Source organism: Blastocystis hominis (assembly GCF_000151665.1).
Source record: "Blastocystis hominis, Singapore isolate B (sub-type 7) whole genome shotgun sequence assembly, scaffold_7".
Classification (NCBI taxonomy): domain Eukaryota; class Bigyra; order Opalinata; family Blastocystidae; genus Blastocystis; species Blastocystis hominis.
In genome coordinates, this window is record NW_013171866.1 from 58,241 (window position 1) to 78,800 (window position 20,560).

The window sequence follows — 20,560 nt, forward strand, 5'->3', positions numbered from 1 at the left end:
TGATTCGTTTTTTTGTAGAGACTACTTGGACAAAAAAGGCTCCAAGCCTATCGACTATTCCATGATTAAGTCCGAAGAGTTACGTGAATTGTTGGTTTCGTTTTTGTAGAGTCAAATAATAGGGTTCGTTCCAAACGAAAATTGTTCCTTCTTCCCAATACCAAAGGTTTAGGAAATCGATTACAGCTTTTCTGTGGTTTGTATTTCATAGCCATCCGACATAACTGTTCTATTGTGAGTAGGACTGTGCCTTGCTTCCTTTTAATGATTTTAGTTCCTCATTCTGCTATGTGGGACAAGTTTTGGACTATCAAGCAATTCTTCCCTCAGCAAGTTGTCTTTGCTGCTGATGAAGGTATCGATAAGTGAATTATTATGTGATTGAATAGACTTGAATTATCTATTTCATTTTAGCTATCTAATTGTTGTGAAAGCAATAGGGAATTACGTCAAAACCGATTTAAGACGAATCAGGAAGTTCATTATGACGGGCAATGAGCGAATTGGATTACCTACAGGCATTACAACGATTATCGGATATTCGCACATTCTGCGATTCATTCTCGATTCTAAACCTTATCATCCAATTCTATTAGCCAGTGGAATTACTGGTTTCCAAAAAAAGGTGTCGTCCCATATGAAGGTTTACTATTGTTATGGAGAGTTTTTACGAGACATTATGCAGATTACCGATCTGACAAAGGAAATGATGAAAGTACGATATCCGATCGTTTTTGAACAACCCTATGACGCGATTCAGCTGAGAATGGGAGGACGATTATCGGACGTTCCCATGCCTAATCATTATCTTACCATGAACTCATTGAATGTTGCCATTCGATGTATTGGAGCCTATTGCAAGTCAAAGAATCTTTATATAGCTTCTGATTCCATAAAGGCCAAGCGATTCATGAAAGAGAGACTACAAGGAAAGAATGTGACTTTTGTCAATGAGAAGTCTTTGTTTTCCGATAGTCAACTGAATAACATGGAAGGTGTTTACATCGCTACCTTTTCTGCTGTGGCTGATATCTATATTCTGGGAAATAGCCAGCAATGCATAATGACGGAAGATAGCACATTTGCTTACGCTGGATGTGCTATCACAGGCAAACCTCCTGTGATTATTCCGTTAAAAAGGCAAGTGTGCTTTGAAAGTAATAGGTTAAAAGAGCTGTAATGAGTACAGTGGAGATAACACTTTAATTGTTATGGTAATAGTAATATTATAACTTCTGTGATCTATTTGTGAACAATAATCCTCGATACTTTAACAGTTCATGAAAGTGGCTTGCTACCAATGGCAATATGTACAAATGGAATAATTCAAACACAGTACTATAACAGTACTTGAAAAATACCACTAGCTTCAAGTAATTGTATCCCACAGGGTAAAAATTAATATTCCTTTCTGCTACAAGATAATTGTCTATATGGGTGTCTGGATAATTAGGAATTGTCATGTTGTACATAGAAGGTCACGTTGACTTTACTCACACTTCATATAATAATCATGAAACTACTATAGAGTAACAATAACTTTTGGAATACCAATATTCTCCCATAATTGGTAGTCTTTATTACTTCTCTGGTCTTTTTGTTTTCATTAGAATGAAGATAATATTGATCATTGTTGCAAGTTATATGCTGTTTTACTTTATTGGGATTGTAAATATAGGTCACAATTTTACGTAATGAATTATGAATCAAATAGGTTATTTTATTTCCCATTTCAGGCTTGCCAAACATCTTTAGTGTCTGTAAGGTATAAAATCACTCGGTTTGTTCTATGTAGATGTTCTGACAAAGCAAGTCCAAAGAATAGTGTATCATTAGTTCAGCAAAGTGAAAATGTAATCGTATCGGACTCAAAAAGCGTTTTAAGAAACAATAGTCGGTTAGAAACAGTAACAGATTGGAGTAGCAATGTCACTACTCCACCAATAAATAATAATAATACAAATGGCACAACTGCAGATGCCAATGTTGAAGCATTACTCAATGCCAAGCAAGATCATCAAATAAGGGCAGGAGCCAGGATTCGGGACTCTCTTCCTGGAATCATAAACAGATATGGGTAATAGTTTGATATTTGTATACATTCTTTTAGTGATAGAGTCAGTTTGAACCACACAATTGATATTGAAGTCGGTCAAATACAGTCTACGGAGTTAAGGGCTTTGTAATATATTATGATTGCAATCAAGTTATGCATAGAGTGAGTTCAAACCAGCGTTTGATCCTTTTACCCAATTATAAAGGCTTGGGGAATCGTTTGCAGCTGTTCAGTGGATTGTATTTTCTATCAATTAGACACAGAATCCCTATTATCAGTACGTTCGAATCTGTTGTTTAATTCTAGTTCCTTATTCTGCACTGTGGCATAAGGTGTGGAGCATTCGGCAGAACTATATGGGGCAGATTGTGTATGTTCCAGATGAAGGTATCGTTTTGAGAAAATTGTGAATAATATAGATATAAGCTATCTGCTTCACTACAGTTATTTATTGATTCCCAAGCCAGACGGCGAATATTTTTATAAAGATTTGCGATTCACATACTTGGCTTTTTCAAAAGGAACTCTTGATCAAATATTCCCAACAAGAATAACTGCAGTAATTGGAAATTTTCTTCTACTGAAGTTCGTGATCAATTTGAAGGAATACCAGGATATTCTCCTGCACAATGGAATAGTGAGTTTTCAGAAAAGGATTTCCTCCTCTCTCCAACAATACTATTGTTATGGAGAGTTTTTGAGGAACGTTATGCCAATCACTGACCTGACAAAGCAGATCATGAGAATGAGATATCCGATCGTGGATACTCAATCATTTGATGCGATTCAGCTGAGAATGGGTGGAAGACTGAGCGATTTCCCGTTGGATCAGCAATGGTTATCAATAAGGTCTCTCGCTGTAGCGGTTCGCTGTATAGAAGCGCACTTCCAAACCAATAACATTTATGTTGCTTCAGATTCGATGTATGCAAAGAACTATCTGAAACGGAATCTGACGGATCGAAATGTGAGTTTTGTGAATGAGAAAGCACTCTTCTCTGATACCCAAATCATGACTTTAGATAGTGTTTCTGTCGCTACCTATACAGCAGTGGCGGATCTGTACATCCTGGGTAAAAGCAAATCGTGTATCATGACAAGTGGAAGTACATTTGCTTTTGCTGGATGTGCACTCTCTGGCAATCCGCCGATTATATTGACCTTTAATGGAAATACGTGTACTGGATTTTAGTTTTAGTAATGCGATTGAATATTGTAGTGTGTGGGTTTTTGTTTGAAAATACAAAACTGGACTAGAGTGTTATTAGCTTCTTGATTGATTGATTGATTGATTGATTTGTTGTTCCCTCCAATAAAGTAAATAGATAAGTCTTGTAACTTGAGATAAGAATACTTCTCATTGACCTAGAGTCCATTCTTATTGATTTCCACTTTATCGCTTGTTATCCTGTTACAATATTCAAACTTTTTGATTGCTATTAAAAAGAGAACAATGATCAAAATTGAATTCAAACAAAATCAGTTATGTATAACGAATCTCTAAGATTATTAATCCCTAGAGATCGTGCTTATTGTTTAAGAATACTGCTAACACCTCGATATTCCAAACAGTGTTTACAGATAGAGAGCAAAATTGCTGTTGTGAAAATGCTCTCTTTTGTCATTGTAGTTCATTTGGATATTCACACTAGTGTATATGATAATGACACAGTCTTACTTAGTTGTGCTTGACATTTATAATAATTATGAGTTTCCAAAGGATCATGACTTGATCTATTGATTTTAAAAACATTCACAAATGGACTAATAATGTGTAAATGCACGTGAATCTTCATTAAATGACTCTCTACTGAAGAGAAATCATGATAAAAGCTCGTATCACTGACCATAGAACAGAAGGAACAATTCGGTACACTTCAATACTGAGCTTAAGCAGCGTTATTTACAGACTAAAAACCAAACAACACGCTACTCGTCCAATGTACGCACTCTCTTTCCAACAAACAAGTTTACACATACTCTGATCTAGTTTATTCACTTTCCAAAATCTATTCTTCCTCTTCTAGGTCCGCTTGTCTCTCGCTCGCAGGAACGAACGGGGCGGCGTTCACTGACTCTGCATTAAATGTACGCGTTTTCAATGTCTGCTTTTCAAAAGACTGGCTCTGATTCTGGCTTTGATTCTGAATCTGCGATTGCTGTATCTGTTGATACTGCGAGATAGGGACTGACGAATACAAATGATTCGACTGCATGGGTTGCAAGAGTTGCATAGGCTGCATTGTCTGCATTGTCTGCATGGGTTGAACGGTCTGCATTGGTTGCATTGGTTGCATTGTTTGCATTGGTTGCATTGTCTGCATTGGTTGCACGGTCTGCATTGTTTGCATTGGCTGCATCGCATGGCCCTGCATGGGCTGCACGATCCGATTCACCGCCGTCGGGATCAGATACGGCATGTTCGAGTACGCCGCATTCCCGCGGTCCTGCTTGATCCCCGCGGGGAGCAGCACCGACTGTCCGCCGGGCGTTTCTCCCTGGGGTCTATGCGGTTCCCGCGGGGGGAGCGTGGCGGCGGGGGGATAGGCGTAGGACACCATCATCGGCACCGCGTGCTGCGCTCCCGCCTCCTCGCGACTCCCGGCACGCAGCGAGCGAAGATCCCGCGGGTCCCGCGGATCGCGGGGATCACGGGGATCGCGGGGATCGCGGGGATCGCGAGGGCGACGATCCGCCAGCACCGATCGGGGCACATGGCTGGGAGCCAAGCCCGGACCCAACCCTTGATTCATTCCCTGGCCCATTCCTTGATTCATTCCCTGACTAATCCCTTGGCCCATTCCCTGACTAATCCCTTGGTTCATTCCCTGACTAATCCCTTGGTTCATTCCTTGATTCATTCCCTGGTTCATTCCTTGATTCATTCCCTGACTAATCCCTTGGTTCATTCCCTGACTAATCCCTTGGTTCATTCCTTGGTTCATTCCTTGGTTCATTCCCTGATTGATTCCCTGGTTCATTCGGGGCTGGGCGGCCCGAGGATCGTCCTGTTCCTCGCCGCGTCGCTCTCTCGCTCCTTCCTCTCCCACGCTGTCCCGCGGGGATGGCCTCGCCGGCTCCTCGCCCGCCTCCTCCGCCTCTCCCGCCGCCGGCTCGCCGGCTTCCGCGGGGAACCGCGCCGTGGGTGCCATCCCCGCGGGGAGGGGTCCGCCCTGCTGGGCGAAGTAGGCGGGCTGCATGAAGGGCATCAGCGCCGCCACGCCGGGCACGTAGCCCTGGCCCAGCGGACGATTCACCGCGGGGATCACCGCGGGGGACACCAGCTGCGGCATCCCCGCCACCACGCCCTGCGCCAGCCCCGCGCTCCCCGCGGGAGCCACGCCCTTCGCTCCGCTGGGGCCGCTCGGCAGCGACCGTATGTCGGACCGCATGTCGGACCGTATGTCGGACCGTATGTCGGACCGTATGTCGGACCGTATGTCAGAACGTATGTCAGAACGTATGTCGGACCGTATGTCAGAACGTATGTCAGAACGCATGTCGGACCGCATCTCAGAACGCATGTCAGAACGCATGTCAGAACGCATGTCAGAACGCATGTCAGAACGCATGTCGGAGCGTACGTTGGGGTAGAGAGGGGGTCGTACGTCCTGGCGAAACTCCCTGCGCGGGTCGCGTCGGAGATCCTGCGGGATGTCGGGTCGCATTCGCTGGCGCACGGCGGGTCGGACGGGCGGGAACTTCCCCATCTCGTCGAACTGCACGCGTTCCCGCGGGTCCAGCTCGTCCAGCGCGTCCGCGTAGCGGAAGGGGGCGCGGATTTCTTCGGGGAGGCGCCGCGCGGCCAGCGGCCCGTCCTGCGCGTACGCGCCCAGCAGCCGCTGCGCCGACACTTCCTCCCGCGGGGCGGCCTCCGAGAGCGGCGGGCCCGCGCGCCGCGGCTTCCTGGGCTTGGTCTTGTCCCGCGGGGCTGGTTCCTTGGGCTTCTTCTCGCGCGCGGGCTTGGCGGGCTTGGCGAAGCGCGGCGCGTCGAGCGGCGGCGCGGTCAGCGCGGGCGCGGGGCCGCGGCCCAGCTCCGCGTAGCCGAGCGGGTAGCCGAGCTTGCGCTCGCCCGCCTCGCCGAGCTGCAGCAGCAGCATGCGATCCACGGCGCCGCCCAGCGGACGATCGCGGTACAGTCGACCCGCGCCAAGACCGAGCGGCGCGTAGCCCGCAGACGAAGACGCAGAGGCAGAGGCGGGGCCGTAGAGGTCGGAGAGCGCGGGCTCCCCGCGGGGACGCGCGGGGGCGTCGAAGGAGCCAGGGCGGAGAGGGAGCTGGTGGCGGCGAATGGCGTTGCGACGCAGATCGGATTCCAAATCGTCCGCGAACACGGCGCCGCGACCCCCGTAGAAAACGCGGTCCGCGGCGGGGGACGCCTCGCCATCCAGGCGCTCGGACGGGCGGGGAGAGGCCTCGGCTTCGACGCGGCGGTCGGCGGAACCGTCCAAAGAACCGTCCAAAGAACCGTCGACGCGGATTGGGTCCTGCTCGACTTGCTGCTGTTTCTTCTTCTTCTTCTTCGGGGTCGACGAGGCGTGGATGATGTCCTCGTTCGCCTACGATCGATGCGCGGACCGAAGCCTACCGAAATGTCCATCAATTGGCCGTGCGAAGTGTCCGGAAGGTCCCACTCGGGAGTTTCGTCGCTGTCCATGTCGAGGAACTGGCTGGGCGGAGCCTTCTTGGTTTCACGGTCGAGGAGAAGCGCGTTGGCTTCATCCAGTGGAACGACCCTGTAGGAAAAGAACCGCTTTGGAGCTGAAGAAGTGGACATTTGATCTCGAATGGAGCGAAGCTCCGAGGGATTCTAGATTGCAGCAAAAGCAAAAGCGTACATAAATATATTTCTTAAATACCAGCGATACACCCTCAATCTCCTCCTGTTCGGGGAAATCGGTAGTGTTCACGATAGCCGGGTCAATAAAGGGGATGTCGCTAACACTTCCCTGAACTGTTTCGTTTTTTATTAGAAATGAAATGTCAGTGATGCTCTCTCCTTCTTTGGCCGGAATTTGGAGCAAACTCGAAATGTCTTCCTCGGATTTGTCCTCTCCAACGGGATTCGGATCCTCCTAGATAAAATTACGTCAAAATACGCACACCTACCTTCTCATTCAGGAAAACCTCGTTTAGGGTTTCGTTCTACAAATTATCCAACTACCTTTGCAGGTTACTGGCTCCTCGTTCTGGTCACTATACGTAAAACTGTAAGATTAAAGCCTACTTTTGCGCAAGGGTGCCGACCTCTATGTCTGCTTGAACGATCTCAGCTATACATGATCAGCACAGTTTCACAAGATACGTTTTTCCTCAAACATTTTTCCTTCAAGTTTGAACTAGCTATTCATAAAATAGAAAGGCAGACTCCTACAACGCAGCAAAGTATAACTAGTAAAGACCTAAAAGGATGTCAGCAACCTTTTTCTAGAAAACGGTTTTTTGGACAAATCAACAGAAGTTCGTTTCACAAACACTCACAAGGACATGGTGTATTAATGAACATGTTATTGTTCTTCAGCTCTTCAGGAGGGATACAGCACGATATCATGAGTTTCTACGCCTCAATCGACTCCTACACATCGTACGTCCACAACTCGGATGTGATTCGTCAGCCAGCTTATGCAGTAGTCCAGCAGCTCTTTGCCGAGAACGACGTCCGCCTTTTTCCCCACATCCTTCTTAAAGGAGGTTAATCTTTCCAGGAACTCCTAAATCTCATCGTATTCCCGCTTCCTCACATCGTGCTGTTTCTTGTGTGCTGCAAACTGCGGATATTTTGTGCATGTTAAGAAACACTCAACATCACAGCACTTGCTGTGTTATATAATATATATATATATATATAGAACAGCAATCTCACTATTCTCATTGCAACAAGGATATGGATGATTCATAAAAATCGCTTCTTCGTCCGTAAAGTGAATCCACACATAATCACTCAACGCGTCCAGCACGTCAAAAATACAGATATCCGCTTGGTTCCCCGTGTTCACATGGATCAGAACGTGCCGTGAAGGTCCCAACCAACAATCATGCATCATGCATCATGCACCACACATCATCACAACATGGATATATTCACAATCGTTAGTAGCCATTCATGCTGTCGGTCGATAGGATGATACCCGGTCGAGAGAATGCCATCGCTCCACTCGATGTACGGCTGCTTCAGCGAGAGCATGGTTTCGCGGAGAGAGAAGCTTCCGTACACGTTGTGCGTCACTACGCGACACAAAAGGAGAAAAGGGGAAACGTTTCAAGTCGAGGAAGGTTTGCAGACCTTTCGAGAGGAGGTTCACCCAGGCAGCGCAACTCTTGATGAACGCTTCTCTAGCGTGTGAGTCGATTGAATGGCGCGAAACCCAATGCAGTCAGAGAGAACCAGTAAGATCACGGTACCGATGTCGGCGAAGAGATACGCATCGATGCCGTATGCCTTGTTATAGTATGTGATTAGGTAATTGTATGTATAATCGATCCTCTATCATAAATCACCCTTTCACTCCAATACCTCGAGGGTTGAACAGGTGGACAATTGGTTACAAGCTTCGGTTATAATATCGTTGAAAAAGTTCTAGGACTCACAGAAAAGCAAAAAGACGACGCGAGCGAAATCCGTCTTCAAGATGTCGGTAGCACGGAGATATACTCCTCTCTCTCCTTGGATGTTCAGGTTTTTCTAATCAAAAAACAATAATTCGATGGCAAACGCGAATAAAGGCAGGAGATACAATAAACAGCCGGTGGAATAGCTGTCGGAACATAAAATCCAGCGGTGTGACAGAATTATCGAATCTAGGCCTTAACCCTTCACCCTGCTCAAACTTTTGAATTCGCTGGTAGACAGCCATGTCACCATTAGTGAACGCTGCTATTGTACTTCTACACACAGATATTGTGGTCGTCTTCACTTCAAACTTAGGGTAGAACCTGCAACATAAGTAAACGATTATTCGACAATCACCATTGCGGATACGAGAATCCGTCATTATTGCAGGAATATCCCGTTGGAACAGCAAGTTGCTGACCCATTCCAAAAAGAGTATGATCCTCATTCCATAATTCTTCTTTGTATTGTAGCAGCCTAGTATTCTGGAAATAGAAGGAAAAGGTCAATCACCCAACTGGTGATGCTGGTGAGTTATGTGCCAGTTTTGTTTTATGCATACCAAAACCATTCTACTGTATTTGGATTTGGCAATGGACATGGATGATGCAGATTGTTATCTTCTGTGATATTTTTCCATTATGCATGTGTGCATTACACAAACCAAACCATATACTTGAACGATGGGAAATCGGACTGTACGTTCAGTGGTTTCCACAGTGATAGTAATCATAAAAGAATGATTCTGATTCAATTCTTATACTATGCTCACCACTGCTGGGAGGAACAGATCAAGATTCCACTTATATGTTGTATCTATTGCGTGTCAAACCGGATTTTCCATTATTTTACCCCTTGTTCCTTTTGTTAATGAAGTGCTGAACACGACGAGTCTTCAGTACTCTTTGACCTTCAGCGGCTACTATCTGTCAATGATTTTAAGTTTCTCTTGTTGATGTGTTTCACCTCCAGGTTCCATCATATTTGGCGCTCTTAGCGATCGGATTGGCAGAAGAATGGCTATTGTAGTGTCTCTATTTGGACTGACGTTAGGTGAGAAACACACTCTGTAGTTGAGACTTAGGGTCGGTTGTTTGCTACACTACGTCCAACGTGTATGTTTTTATTGCGGCTCGCGTCGCTACTGGCTTAATGGATAACATGGTTGCTCTAGGTCAAGCCTATATGGCGGATATTACTCCTCTACGAGAGAGACCGAGATATTTTGCTCAGTTGGAGAGCGTGATGAACTTTACGCAGTGCATCGGTCCTTTAGTGGGAGGTATTCTCTCCAAGGTTGACCTTTACATTCCTCTGTATGCTTTATCTCGTGCTTATTGAAACGAAAGATATCTTGCGATCGTGCTCTACGCGTTTTCGTTCGTCTACGCCTTTTTCTTGCTCCCGGAATCCGTTTATTCTGTGGTCGAAAAGAAGGAAATCCTCGCCACCTTCAACCGAGTCAACCAGAGCGACCGTGGCCGAACTTCGCTTCTCGATATGGGTATTGGACGGGGTGGATTGTCAAAGCAAAGAGGAATCGCAGCGAATTCAAGAGGAGTTTTTGAAGCAAATGCGAAAGCAAGGTATTTCTTTTCTTTTTTTCTTTCTTACTTTCTTTTAGAAATGGAGCGAATGAAGAACGCGAAGCTCACAATGAACTACCTGATCGTGATCGCGATCATCGGCGAGTTCTGCAACAAATGGGTGTTCAGCATCTTCGACACGGTGGTTTCCATCTACGGCATGGAGCACTTCCAGCTCGACGCCTTCATGTTCGGCGTGATGAGCTGCATCGGCAGTCTCGTCAACATGGTCCAGACCGGCTGGCTCTTCACCTTCCTCATCCACAAGGACTTCTCCATCCCCACCATGGCGTCCTGGGCCGGCATCGTAGGCGGTAGGGCTGTCCATTGCGCGGTGCGAAGCGTAGCGCTCGCCATGTTCCTCTGCGTCGCGCAGGACAAAAACATCTTCATTCTCGGAGGCATCGTCATCATCGTCGCCTACGGATTCGCCGCCCCCGCTCCGCCAGCCATCGTATCGGTAGGGCTGAGGCCTGGGATCGAGGGCAGGCGGAGAGTAACGACGACACACAAGGAAAGGCGCTGTCGCTGATTACCGTGGGAGGACAACTCGCGCAGCTTTTCTCGCCTCTCGTGCTCAACAATATCTATCCCATGAACAATGAATTGCCGTTTTATGCGTCGTTGCTGGCTTGTAGGAGGCGGGGAACGCATGGGATGTAGGTGGAATCTTGACATTCATGATGCTGATCTGTAACTACTTACCCGGAGGAAGACTGGCCGGACAGGTGTCGCTGGCCGATTCGAAGGAGTTTGAGATGCAGCAGCGCATGTCAAAGGTGGGAGGAGACGAGAGTTGGAAAAAGGTGGGAAAATGGAGTGTTTGTTTGAATAAACAAGGCATTTGAAGAGGTGGTAGAGGATATAGAAAAGGAAGAAACAGCCTACAGCTAGTACGACGGGAATGAGAGCGGGGTTCGTTGTAGATGCGATATCTAGATGGGAATCAAGCGAGAGCATCAGGTACGACCATTGTTTTCAATGCCATAGCGTCCACGGAGCTGCGAGGCACTCAAGTCACTGTCTGGAATGGTACCTCCTCTGTGATATCGCTTTCGCAGCTCACTTGCATTCAGTTGATCGTCCGACATTAGATTATGGGAAGATGACAGCCACGTGCTGCAAGATCCAAAACGAAAGAATCCAATATAATTTTACCGATGGATGGAAGAGATGAAGAGAGTTTGGATTTGAATGTTTGGGAGTCAAATGGAAAACATCGATTCCACCCATTCTTAACTACAAAGAGATAATATTAGAGCAGATAATGTTTTTTACTTTATCTACCATATTACTACGACTACTACTAATAAGGGAAAGATTGTCAATTCTTAAGCCAACACCAAATTAAAGAATTATCCTATAAATAGAAGAGTCAGAACTTACAGAATAGCTATAAAATACGAGCAATTTGTCAGGGTTAATTTGTTCACACACCCAAAATAGTCATACCTTCCATGGAAGAGGAAGTAGGCTTATTCCACATTCAAATCATTTTAAGAAAGTGAGTAATCAAAGTGAAATGGTGGAGATGGATGAAATGGTCGAGTATGTTATGCATCTGGATAGTCTAATGGTTAGAAATGATCATAGAAAACGGTCACGCTCCTCATCGTTCGTTTTGCAGTTTGAAGGAATAACGCCTAGAATTTCTTCCCACCGCTCAGATAAAGAGGAGAGATCACGATCGCGTAGTCGTTCTCGCAGTTCCCAACGTCTTATGGAAGAGGAACCGTCCGAGTCGTTTTTGGACAATGTAATTAAATAATTCTGTAGAGAGAATACGAAACAGCAGCAAATCCAATCCGTTCAAAAGGCAAGACAGAACATGGACTTGAGTTCTCCGCGCGAGATCATTCCCACGATCGAGCTTCCCAAAGTGGCGGCCAAGCTGTCCTACCGCGAATACGTGCTTCTCCGGGAGCAAGACACCATCACGATGGAGGAGGCAGAGGAAGGCTACGAGAAGTGCGAAGTGCTCCAACCCCCTCACCGGCAGCTACCTTCGCCACGAGCAATACAAGAACGCGATCAGCTTCTTCGACGCGATGGCGAACGAGGAGTGGCTCGTGGAGCAGGAAATCCCCTCCTTCCACAAGCAATGGCTCCAGCAATGCCGCGCCGAGCACCAAGCCGAAGCCCTGCGCTGGCGCTCCGCGCTCCGCACCGACTCCTTCTTCCTCCCCGCCGCGCAGTCCCGCGACTTCGACGCGTCCTCCTTCGCGTGTCCGCTTCCGAACGGCTTCGCAGAGCGCTGCATCTACATCCACGCGATCCCTCCGCGCTGCACGCGCCGCTGCCTCCTCGACTGGCTGCGCCAATTCGACGGGCTCGACGCCGTCTACTTCGGCGACGCCTTCCGCTGCCCCCCCGCGGAACTCAACCGACCCGCCTTCGCGCTCTTCGCCTCCCCCGCGCAGACCGCCGCGGCGTTTCATCGCATGGTGGGCGTGCACGTGCCGCTCAAAGACACCGCCTGTCTCGGGCTCAACGGGCTCAAAGAGGAGGAGGACGGCAAGCCGCGCACCTTCATCATGCTCTGCTCGCTCTGGAAGCCCTCCGAGAAACTCCCGCCGCTCCGCGGAATCGCCAATTCCCCGCGGAGAATCGAGGCCGACCGGCAGAATGGACGCGCCATCTGGGCGGCCGCCGAGCGATTCTGGGTGGGCGCGGCGCGCGAGGATGACCGGTAGGGCCTGGAGACGGGGCTGTTGAAGGAGCTGGACGCGTTCACGACGGAACATCCGTGGATTCCGCCGTATTTCGAGGTGGACGCGCTGGCGTTTCTGCTGCGACGCGTGTTTGGCATCGATTATTGGGCCGGAACCAATCACTACGAGTTCGGCGTCGCGCTTCACGTTTCCTTGCTTCCACGTTTCCACGTAGCATCACGGGTCGGACCGCTCCCGCGGTTCTTCGGCCGATTCGACGCCGGAAGACGAAGCGTGGGCGCGGCAAATCGACGAAAACACGGCGAAACTCCTCGCGGAATTGGGAGAAACGACGGTGGATCGGGTTTTGAGCGAGGAAACGCCGCTGGAAGCGCGGGAGCGCGAGATCCGCGGTTCTGCGATGGAAGAATTCTATCAGAAAAACATCGTGGTGCCGGAGAAGAAGGCGGGGAACGAAGCGGAGGCCCGGGTGGATATGCGGCAATGCCGATTGTGTTTTAAAAACTTCCAGAACGCGGATTACGTGCGGAAGCACATTCTGAACAAACATGCAGATTTGATGAAGGTGGCCGAGAATAAAATGGTGCTGCTGGAAGTCGTGCGGGCGGATTACATTAAGAATCCGAAGGCGAGGATCCCGAATGTCACGCCGATGAAGATCATTAGTCGGACCAGTGCTACCACGCAGGAGACTGTGCAGACGGAGGATTTGCAGAAGCTGGTGGGTTATGGTGAGGGAATTAGGAGGAAATGAAGTGTAGCGAAGAGGTATGTGGATCGCGACATGGTTGGAGGACTGGAACTGCGGATTAAAAAGTCGGTGAGCGAAATATTTGACGATGAGTTCTAACATCGGTTGTTTGTTCTTTTAACCAAGTTCCATTCTAAAAATCAAACCAAAAGTAGTATAGAGTATTGTATGAGAGGTTTAGGGGGTGCTTTCTATTCTTCTCAAATGATACTGCGGCTCTCTCCACTAACTCCTGTGAGAAAGCTCGTTCCTCCGTGTTTCACACGGATGTATTATAAACACAAAGAAGACCCGCTCTATGTCCCGTTTGCCACCGACGCAGAGCGGGAGCTTGCGTCCATTCGTTTCTGGGTGTCTAAGAATACAAATTTGAAGGGAGTTAATGTAAACTGCCGTGTAGGCGCGAGTGAAGCGAAATTAATGCGTAGCATGCTTACCTTCCATTCTGGAGTTTTTCTTTTGATTGCTATATCCACTTCAACGGAGGATGCGCAGTTTCTACATACTCTGATAAAGATCCAGTCAAGAGAAAGAGATGCCAAGTTTACGGAGGAAAGGACTATAACTATAAATTTGTGTGTGTTTGCGGTGCTCTGCTCACATCTAGTTGGAGGAGGTCAAGACCTCATGCGAAAACGCAATACCTCTCAATCCCTCCATCATGGTAGGCGTCAAAGAGATCGAACCCTGGGGAATCTACGAGCAGACCGCGTGGGATATCGTCCGCACCAACGTCGAAGAAGAAGAGCGTTACAAGCTCCATCAGAAGTCCCATCTGATGCACGGTTCGATCCGCAACGTTTACTTCGAGTACCAAAACCGTTCCGTCAAAATGGTGATGCTCCCCGTGATCATCGCCCAGAACAACAACCTCCACGAGTTCTTCACCATCTTCATCAGCGGAACCACCGGGATTCCCGCGGGACTCTCCATCCACACGATGCCCAAATTCACGAACGTCCCGTTCTACCGCCTCGTGCGCTTTTCATGTGTGGATAACCGCGGTAGGACAAATTCTGCATCCCGCTGCTGAAGTTCTGCTATCAAAAGCTGGGCGATTGGGTGATTCGGCTGCATTCGAGTCGCGAGCAGCGCAAAATGAGCGAGCTGCAGCGACGTGTGGCTGCGGAGCGCGATGTGTCGGTGATCGAGAGCTACTACAGCAAGAAGTTCGCGCGAGAAGCGCGGTGGGAAGTGTGGAAGGACCGCGTGATCGCGTGGATGGAGCTGCTGAACGTGAATTATAAGAGCTATGCGGAGGAATACGAAGAGTTCGTGGAGATGAAAATGAAGATGAAGATGAAGCAGGAGGCGCAGCAGCGAGGCGCGCGCGGAACGGGCGATTTTTACGCGATTCTGGGAGTGGATCGGTGTGCGAGCGAGGAGGAAATCAAGCGGAGCTTCCGCGTGCTGATTATGCAGGTGCATCCGGATTGTTCGCAGTGCGGAGCGGAGGGGAGGAGTGAGGAGTAGCGATGCGATGGACGAGGAGAGAGCGAAGGAGCTGATTGAGGCGTATCAGACGCTGCGGAACCCGGAGAAGCGGACGCTGTATGATTTGTCGCTGCATTAGAGGAGGGCTGGAGGTGGATTAACGAAATTGCGATCGATTGATATTTAAGGAACTGGGGTGTTTGTTTGAAACAGGAGTGAAAGAGTGGAGTGGAGTGAAAGGGGAACCAAAAGAAAGAAGAAGAAGAAGGAAGGAAGGAAGGAAGGAAGGAAGGAAGGAAGGAAGGGGAAAGCATAAATGGAAATGAGAGAAATGATGAAAGAATCAAACAGCAAAAAAAAGGAAATTGATGAAAGAGAGGATCATGAAAACAGATCGTTTGCAAGAAAACAGGCTTGCTAAAAAAACGACTTGAATCAAACACAAAACAATTCCCAATCATCAAAGCTTCGATATCATCGAATTCACGACTTTCTTTAACGGATGGTTTGTATCCAACTGCTCAATCAACAAAAGCAAAGCGTCTTTCTGATTATGCAAACGATCTTCGTAGGCTTTGATGTATTTTCGAAGCAGATTTAACAAGGACACTGCCGAAATCGCCTTGTTCGCCACATACCGAGACAACAATCGAAACAATCCGTCCGAATAGCTCTTCTTCTCGTCCATCGATAAGATCCCGTTTGCGATCGGAACCGAAAACTCGCTCGCCGCCATTCTACTCTCCTTCATCAACTCTTCCACGATCATTTCTCGAATTGAAAGGGAAAGAGACGCGTCAAGACAACGCAGAACCACGTCCGCACTCCATTTCGAAATGGTTCGTTCCTCAACAAGCGGGAGCAGAACGGAATGAATCGTACTCTTCAAGCATCAACCAATCAAAAATGCAGTTCTACACTCGGATACGAACGAAGAAAGTCCTGCAGAGTCGAAATCAATTCTCGAGAAGCCGCGTGATCCACCGATAAAAGAGGAAAGAAGCAGGATTGAAGCACAAAGTCGAGGACAGGCAATGGAGATTTGCTGGAAACAAGATGAGGATAAAACTGAATGAAGCAAGATTCTGGAAGAGGAACGGAAAGATGGAGAGAAGGAAGCGAAGAAACCAGTGAGGGCTATGAAAAATTGTCAGGAAAGCATTGATGAGTACTGTGGAGTTCAGAATGGTAAACAACGCATCGAGTTCTGTTTCGAACACTTTCATTCTGGAAGGATCGCTCATCCAGTGAAGCGAAGAATCCGATAATATGGAGTTCACAATCGAAACGTGTTGAACAAGCTCCTCCGGAATTGCCATCTCGCTAGCAGACTGTGATTCCTGAATTGAAAGCAACGTAATATCATTCGGATTGGACTCCGATAGATAAGCACTTGGATCCCACTCCAACATATTAAAGCAGGAGGATAAGGACATTTTAGGGGTACTTTTGTGTAAGAGTAACGAGCATTCCTGCAGTAAAAGCCGAGCCAACTTCGGATTTGCAAAAGAATTAGAATACCGCTCACAACAATAGTAAATCAATCTGCGCTGATGTGGCGAAATGATAGATATGTACTTCTGCAATGTGTAGATGTGCTTTTCTTGCATTTCTTCACCGTATGTCGTAATACGCGGTACTCTACATTTCACTTATGTTCTCAATCCAAGTACAATGCATTTTTCTTTTTCCCGCTAGCAATCGCATCAACATGCCCAAAAAGCAAATAAACATATTTTTCTATCCCAATTTTCCTTATCGTGCACTCAATGTCACTCAGGGAATTCATGCAAATCGGAATCCAACAAACACCTTCTTATTTTTGCCAATTCTTTTCCACTTGCGATACAGACAACTTGATGTTCTCTTCCAACTACACTCACACAAATAGGTTAATTCTACTTTTAACAACACTTCCTGATCCTCTTCAATCAAGGCAGCACAGGCAGCCTGCCGTTTTTCCAATCGATCGATTCGACTTATGACTTTGCTCCAACTCTGAACTTCGTACCGCTGCGCTCGTAGCTGCAACATCAACTTCTCCACTTCTTTGATGCTCGACAGAAGCAATGTCGCTGTGTCATACACTTTTCTATCGATGAACAGACCCTTTGATTGCTTCTCCGAATATTTCACAAATTGCTGAAGGAGTCGCTACACAACAAAAGCACAACACGATCTTTACAGAGTATTCTGTGTCCATTCTGCTTAAAAACGATGGATTCAGTATCATCACAACCTTCTCTAACTCAGAAAGCATGGTGGGAAACGAATTATTCTCGCTCGCCTCCTCTAGTTTTACAATCATTTGGTGAATATCTTGAATCGATTCCTGCAATTTGGCTATATCAGACATGATAGATGACTTCAGAGCTTCTGAGATAGGCGCTCTTATATCATATTCTAAAGTTGCTTCCTTTGACATATTGATAGCTGCAATGATGGCATTCTTTGAGGGATCTTCAGGTTTTGCACTTTGAAGGAGCCGAGATAATTGGGATTCCATTTGTGAAACCGAAAGTTCGATTTTGTATAAATCTAGCAAATACGGATTCGCGCTCCTCGCAGAGAACGGCGATTTCTTCAATTGATCGTATTCTCTGCTTATTGCATCCATTGTGACCTCATGAGCACTCGATTCTGTCGTATCGATATACTCGCAGAACTCATCCTGCATATTACCTCCACCCCAAAAGTTTCACAGGTGGGTTGTGATACGAAGGAATATCCTCCCTCTTCGCTTCAAAAACCTCCATATGTTTGAAAACAAAAACAAAAACAAAAACAAATGATAATTACTTATTACTAACCAACGCCACGATCTCTGCCACTCATTCTCTCTCCCTTTCCCTACCGTTCACAATCTTCGACACCACCACCGACGCGCTTCCTCCCTGGTTGATCACGCATTCTCCCTTCTCTCCAGCTTGCTCCACGGCTGTAAACATCGGGATGCGGCCCAGGAAGCGCGTTCCGGCCCACTTCGCCAGTCCCTCGCCGCCTCCTTCAGCAGGAGGGAACAGCGTCACAGCTCCCTAAAATGACAAAAATCGGGGCTATTTTTACATTGAAATTGAGGAACTCCGGATAGACCTCCTCCAGCTTCTTGACCACTTCCTCGGTAATGTCCGACCCGAAGTAGTCTCGGAACTTGCATTCGCGAAGATTGAACTAGGATGCACGTTGGCGGGAAATGATTACCGCCAATTCGCTCATATTCTCGATTACGCCCAGCAGCGGAATGCCCGATCGCTGGCAGAACCGAATTTCCTTGCGGACGTCGGAGAGCGCGACTTCCTGCGGCGTGGTGACCAGAATGCTGCCATCGATGCCGGCTTCGCGCAGGAAGTTCACAATCGAGATGTGCTCGTCGGAGGTACCCGGAGGAGCTGGAATCAAACGAGAGAGACAAGGGTACTGTCGATTACGAGGTAGTCGAGCTCGCCCCAGTTGATTTCGCTGAGGAACTGCTGAATGAGAGCTAAATGAGAGGAAAGCGCAGAATCATACCGTGCTTCTTGGCTCCGCGCCAAATGACCGCATCGTTCGGATCGTTGAGGAGGAAGCCGATACTCATAACAGAAAGGTTGTCGTCGACATAGACAGGGTCCCAGCCGCTATTGCTCTGATGGACTTGGCCGTTCAGCACACCCATCATGCGTGGAATACTGGGGCCGCAAATATCAATGTCGAGAATACCAACTTGGAAGCCTTGGGCTGCAAGGCCAAATGCCAGTTGCGACGAAACAGTACTCTTGCCGACTCCTCCCTTTCCAGAAAGGATCATGATTGTGTGTTTTATAGAAGACATTCTCTGCTTAATCAATTGGGCCGCTAGAAATCACGAACGAAACGAACTCTTTACCGGGATCGGGCTTTCGAAACGCTCCCGACGAACATTTCTCTCGACTCGGGCATCCCTCACATCCGGACGCCTTTCCAGCTTGCTCGGACTGAGGTCCCACACAATCTACCAAATAGAGCCCAATCAACAAAGGAACTTGAATTCGCGTTTGGTACAGCTGTAGAACTCATGAATAAAATGACACAAACTTAAAGGAAAAGAATATGAAGTGAGCGATTTAACCGCGGCATTTGGGAGGAATGAGTGCAAATGTTTCGATCGAAACCCAATGATTCGAACAAACAGCTCATAAGTTCGTCTCTAAAAATCGATTTACAAATGTTGCTTCCAACGGATAGTTGACTGCCTGTTGAAGGAGTGAAGCAATCTTTTCTACGGTCGAAGCGTTTACAGTGATGGGATTTTTATCGCCAGAGAACACTACGGAGAATCACAACGACCCATAGAACCTACAAATCGATTTGAGAGTATATCCGGCTCCGATATCTCTGCCCACGCGTGCATCCGTGACAGACTTTACAACAATCACATTTTCAAACCACACTAACTCCAATCCTCTCATGTCTCGCAGGGATCGAAAAAAAAGCTACAGTTCACACGCTCGACCGTCCAAACTTTCATTTCAGGGACTTTGGGAATGGAAGACACTAATCTCCCCGTGTTCGTATTTAGATAGGCCACTCCATCGTCATTGGAAGAGAGCTTGGCCCACAACTCGTTCTGCTTATGGTCAAATCGATAGGTTTTGTGTGAGGACAAGTGCGGAGTTTTGGAGAAGAGGGTTTGGTAGAGTTCGTTTTTGAAGATACTAAACGCGATTTTCTGCGAGTACGCTCCGCTGTCGTTGTAATAAATCACCACTCTGTACATTCGCCGCTCCTTCTCCACATCGGAACATGTACTCCTCTCGATGGTGGCGAAGGGGATTTCGAGAATGGCCACATCCTCCTCCTTCGAAATAACATACGCATCGCGCGTGATCTGCAGATAGAGCGAGCAATGCGGGAGGAGCTGCGAGGTTTCCTCGATGAAAATGGGCGTCTTGCTGGTGTATTGAATGAGATTCTGCACCTTCCCGTTCACGAAGCGCTGGTGGCTCGTCGGCACGGGGAGGGTCTGCGGCTTGGTGACTTTGAGATGCACGGCGGCGCGCTGGGGAGAGGAGGAGGGACCGGTCATAAGGAAGGAACACTCGGGGAGAAGATAGCAGTCGGAAAAGACGGATTGGGAGAGATGGAAGGTGGTGATGTGGTGCATCGTGTCGAAGAGCTGGAGCTTCATGTCGGAGAGTTGGGAGTAGAGAATGCGCTGCGTCGATCCCACGGGGAAAATCAGAGAGTCGTTCTGAGGTTTGTAGGGCTGGCAGGACACAGAGTCGATTACACCGGAGGAAAAGCTGACGGTCACTAGAGAAGGATGCACACTACTAAAAACTGTAAGAACTCGAAGCAATGCCAGTTACGGAGATCGCCTTGATAACAATAGAGTAATCCAATGCCCGTCCAGAGCAGTTGCTAAAACGGATAACAATATCAGACTTTCTTCCAAGGGGGTTGACAAAGGTGAGCTCGAACTCTGAAGGTCCA

At 47.7% G+C, this 20,560-nt stretch overlaps 6 protein-coding genes; 3 read left to right on the top strand and 3 right to left on the bottom strand.

Annotated features, from left to right (window-relative positions):
- Window positions 1-1,063: 1,063 nt before the first annotated feature.
- On the top strand, window positions 1,064-1,239 carry GSBLH_T00004453001 (uncharacterized protein; the record flags this gene model as incomplete). XM_013043348.1 has 1 exon in its annotated part: window positions 1,064-1,239. The coding sequence occupies one exon, from the start codon at window positions 1,064-1,066 to the stop codon at window positions 1,178-1,180; it is 117 nt and encodes a 38-aa protein (XP_012898802.1). The 3' UTR covers window positions 1,181-1,239.
- A 2,826-nt stretch (window positions 1,240-4,065) lies between these two features.
- GSBLH_T00004454001 (uncharacterized protein) lies at window positions 4,066-5,448 on the bottom strand (the record flags this gene model as incomplete). Its single annotated transcript, XM_013043349.1, has 1 exon — window positions 4,066-5,448. The coding sequence occupies one exon, from the start codon at window positions 5,446-5,448 to the stop codon at window positions 4,066-4,068; it is 1,383 nt and encodes a 460-aa protein (XP_012898803.1).
- Window positions 5,449-9,430: 3,982 nt separating this feature from the next.
- GSBLH_T00004455001 (Tetracycline resistance protein) lies at window positions 9,431-10,784 on the top strand (the record flags this gene model as incomplete). Its single annotated transcript, XM_013043350.1, has 7 exons — window positions 9,431-9,608; window positions 9,639-9,719; window positions 9,751-9,982; window positions 10,016-10,170; window positions 10,202-10,252; window positions 10,291-10,566; window positions 10,600-10,784. 7 exons carry the CDS (start codon window positions 9,431-9,433, stop codon window positions 10,782-10,784), a joined length of 1,158 nt encoding a protein of 385 aa, XP_012898804.1.
- Window positions 10,785-14,513: 3,729 nt separating this feature from the next.
- Window positions 14,514-15,248, top strand: GSBLH_T00004456001 (uncharacterized protein; the record flags this gene model as incomplete). Its single annotated transcript, XM_013043351.1, has 3 exons — window positions 14,514-14,651; window positions 14,684-15,117; window positions 15,149-15,248. The coding sequence occupies 3 exons, from the start codon at window positions 14,514-14,516 to the stop codon at window positions 15,246-15,248; spliced, it is 672 nt and encodes a 223-aa protein (XP_012898805.1).
- Window positions 15,249-17,898: 2,650 nt separating this feature from the next.
- GSBLH_T00004457001 (uncharacterized protein) lies at window positions 17,899-18,266 on the bottom strand (the record flags this gene model as incomplete). XM_013043352.1 has 3 exons in its annotated part: window positions 17,899-17,933; window positions 17,964-18,140; window positions 18,176-18,266. The coding sequence occupies 3 exons, from the start codon at window positions 18,264-18,266 to the stop codon at window positions 17,905-17,907; spliced, it is 297 nt and encodes a 98-aa protein (XP_012898806.1). The 3' UTR covers window positions 17,899-17,904.
- Window positions 18,267-18,280: 14 nt separating this feature from the next.
- Window positions 18,281-19,144, bottom strand: GSBLH_T00004458001 (P-loop NTPase Ind1; the record flags this gene model as incomplete). Its single annotated transcript, XM_013043353.1, has 5 exons — window positions 18,281-18,498; window positions 18,528-18,590; window positions 18,620-18,943; window positions 18,975-19,079; window positions 19,111-19,144. The coding sequence occupies 5 exons, from the start codon at window positions 19,142-19,144 to the stop codon at window positions 18,281-18,283; spliced, it is 744 nt and encodes a 247-aa protein (XP_012898807.1).
- Window positions 19,145-20,560: the final 1,416 nt, after the last annotated feature.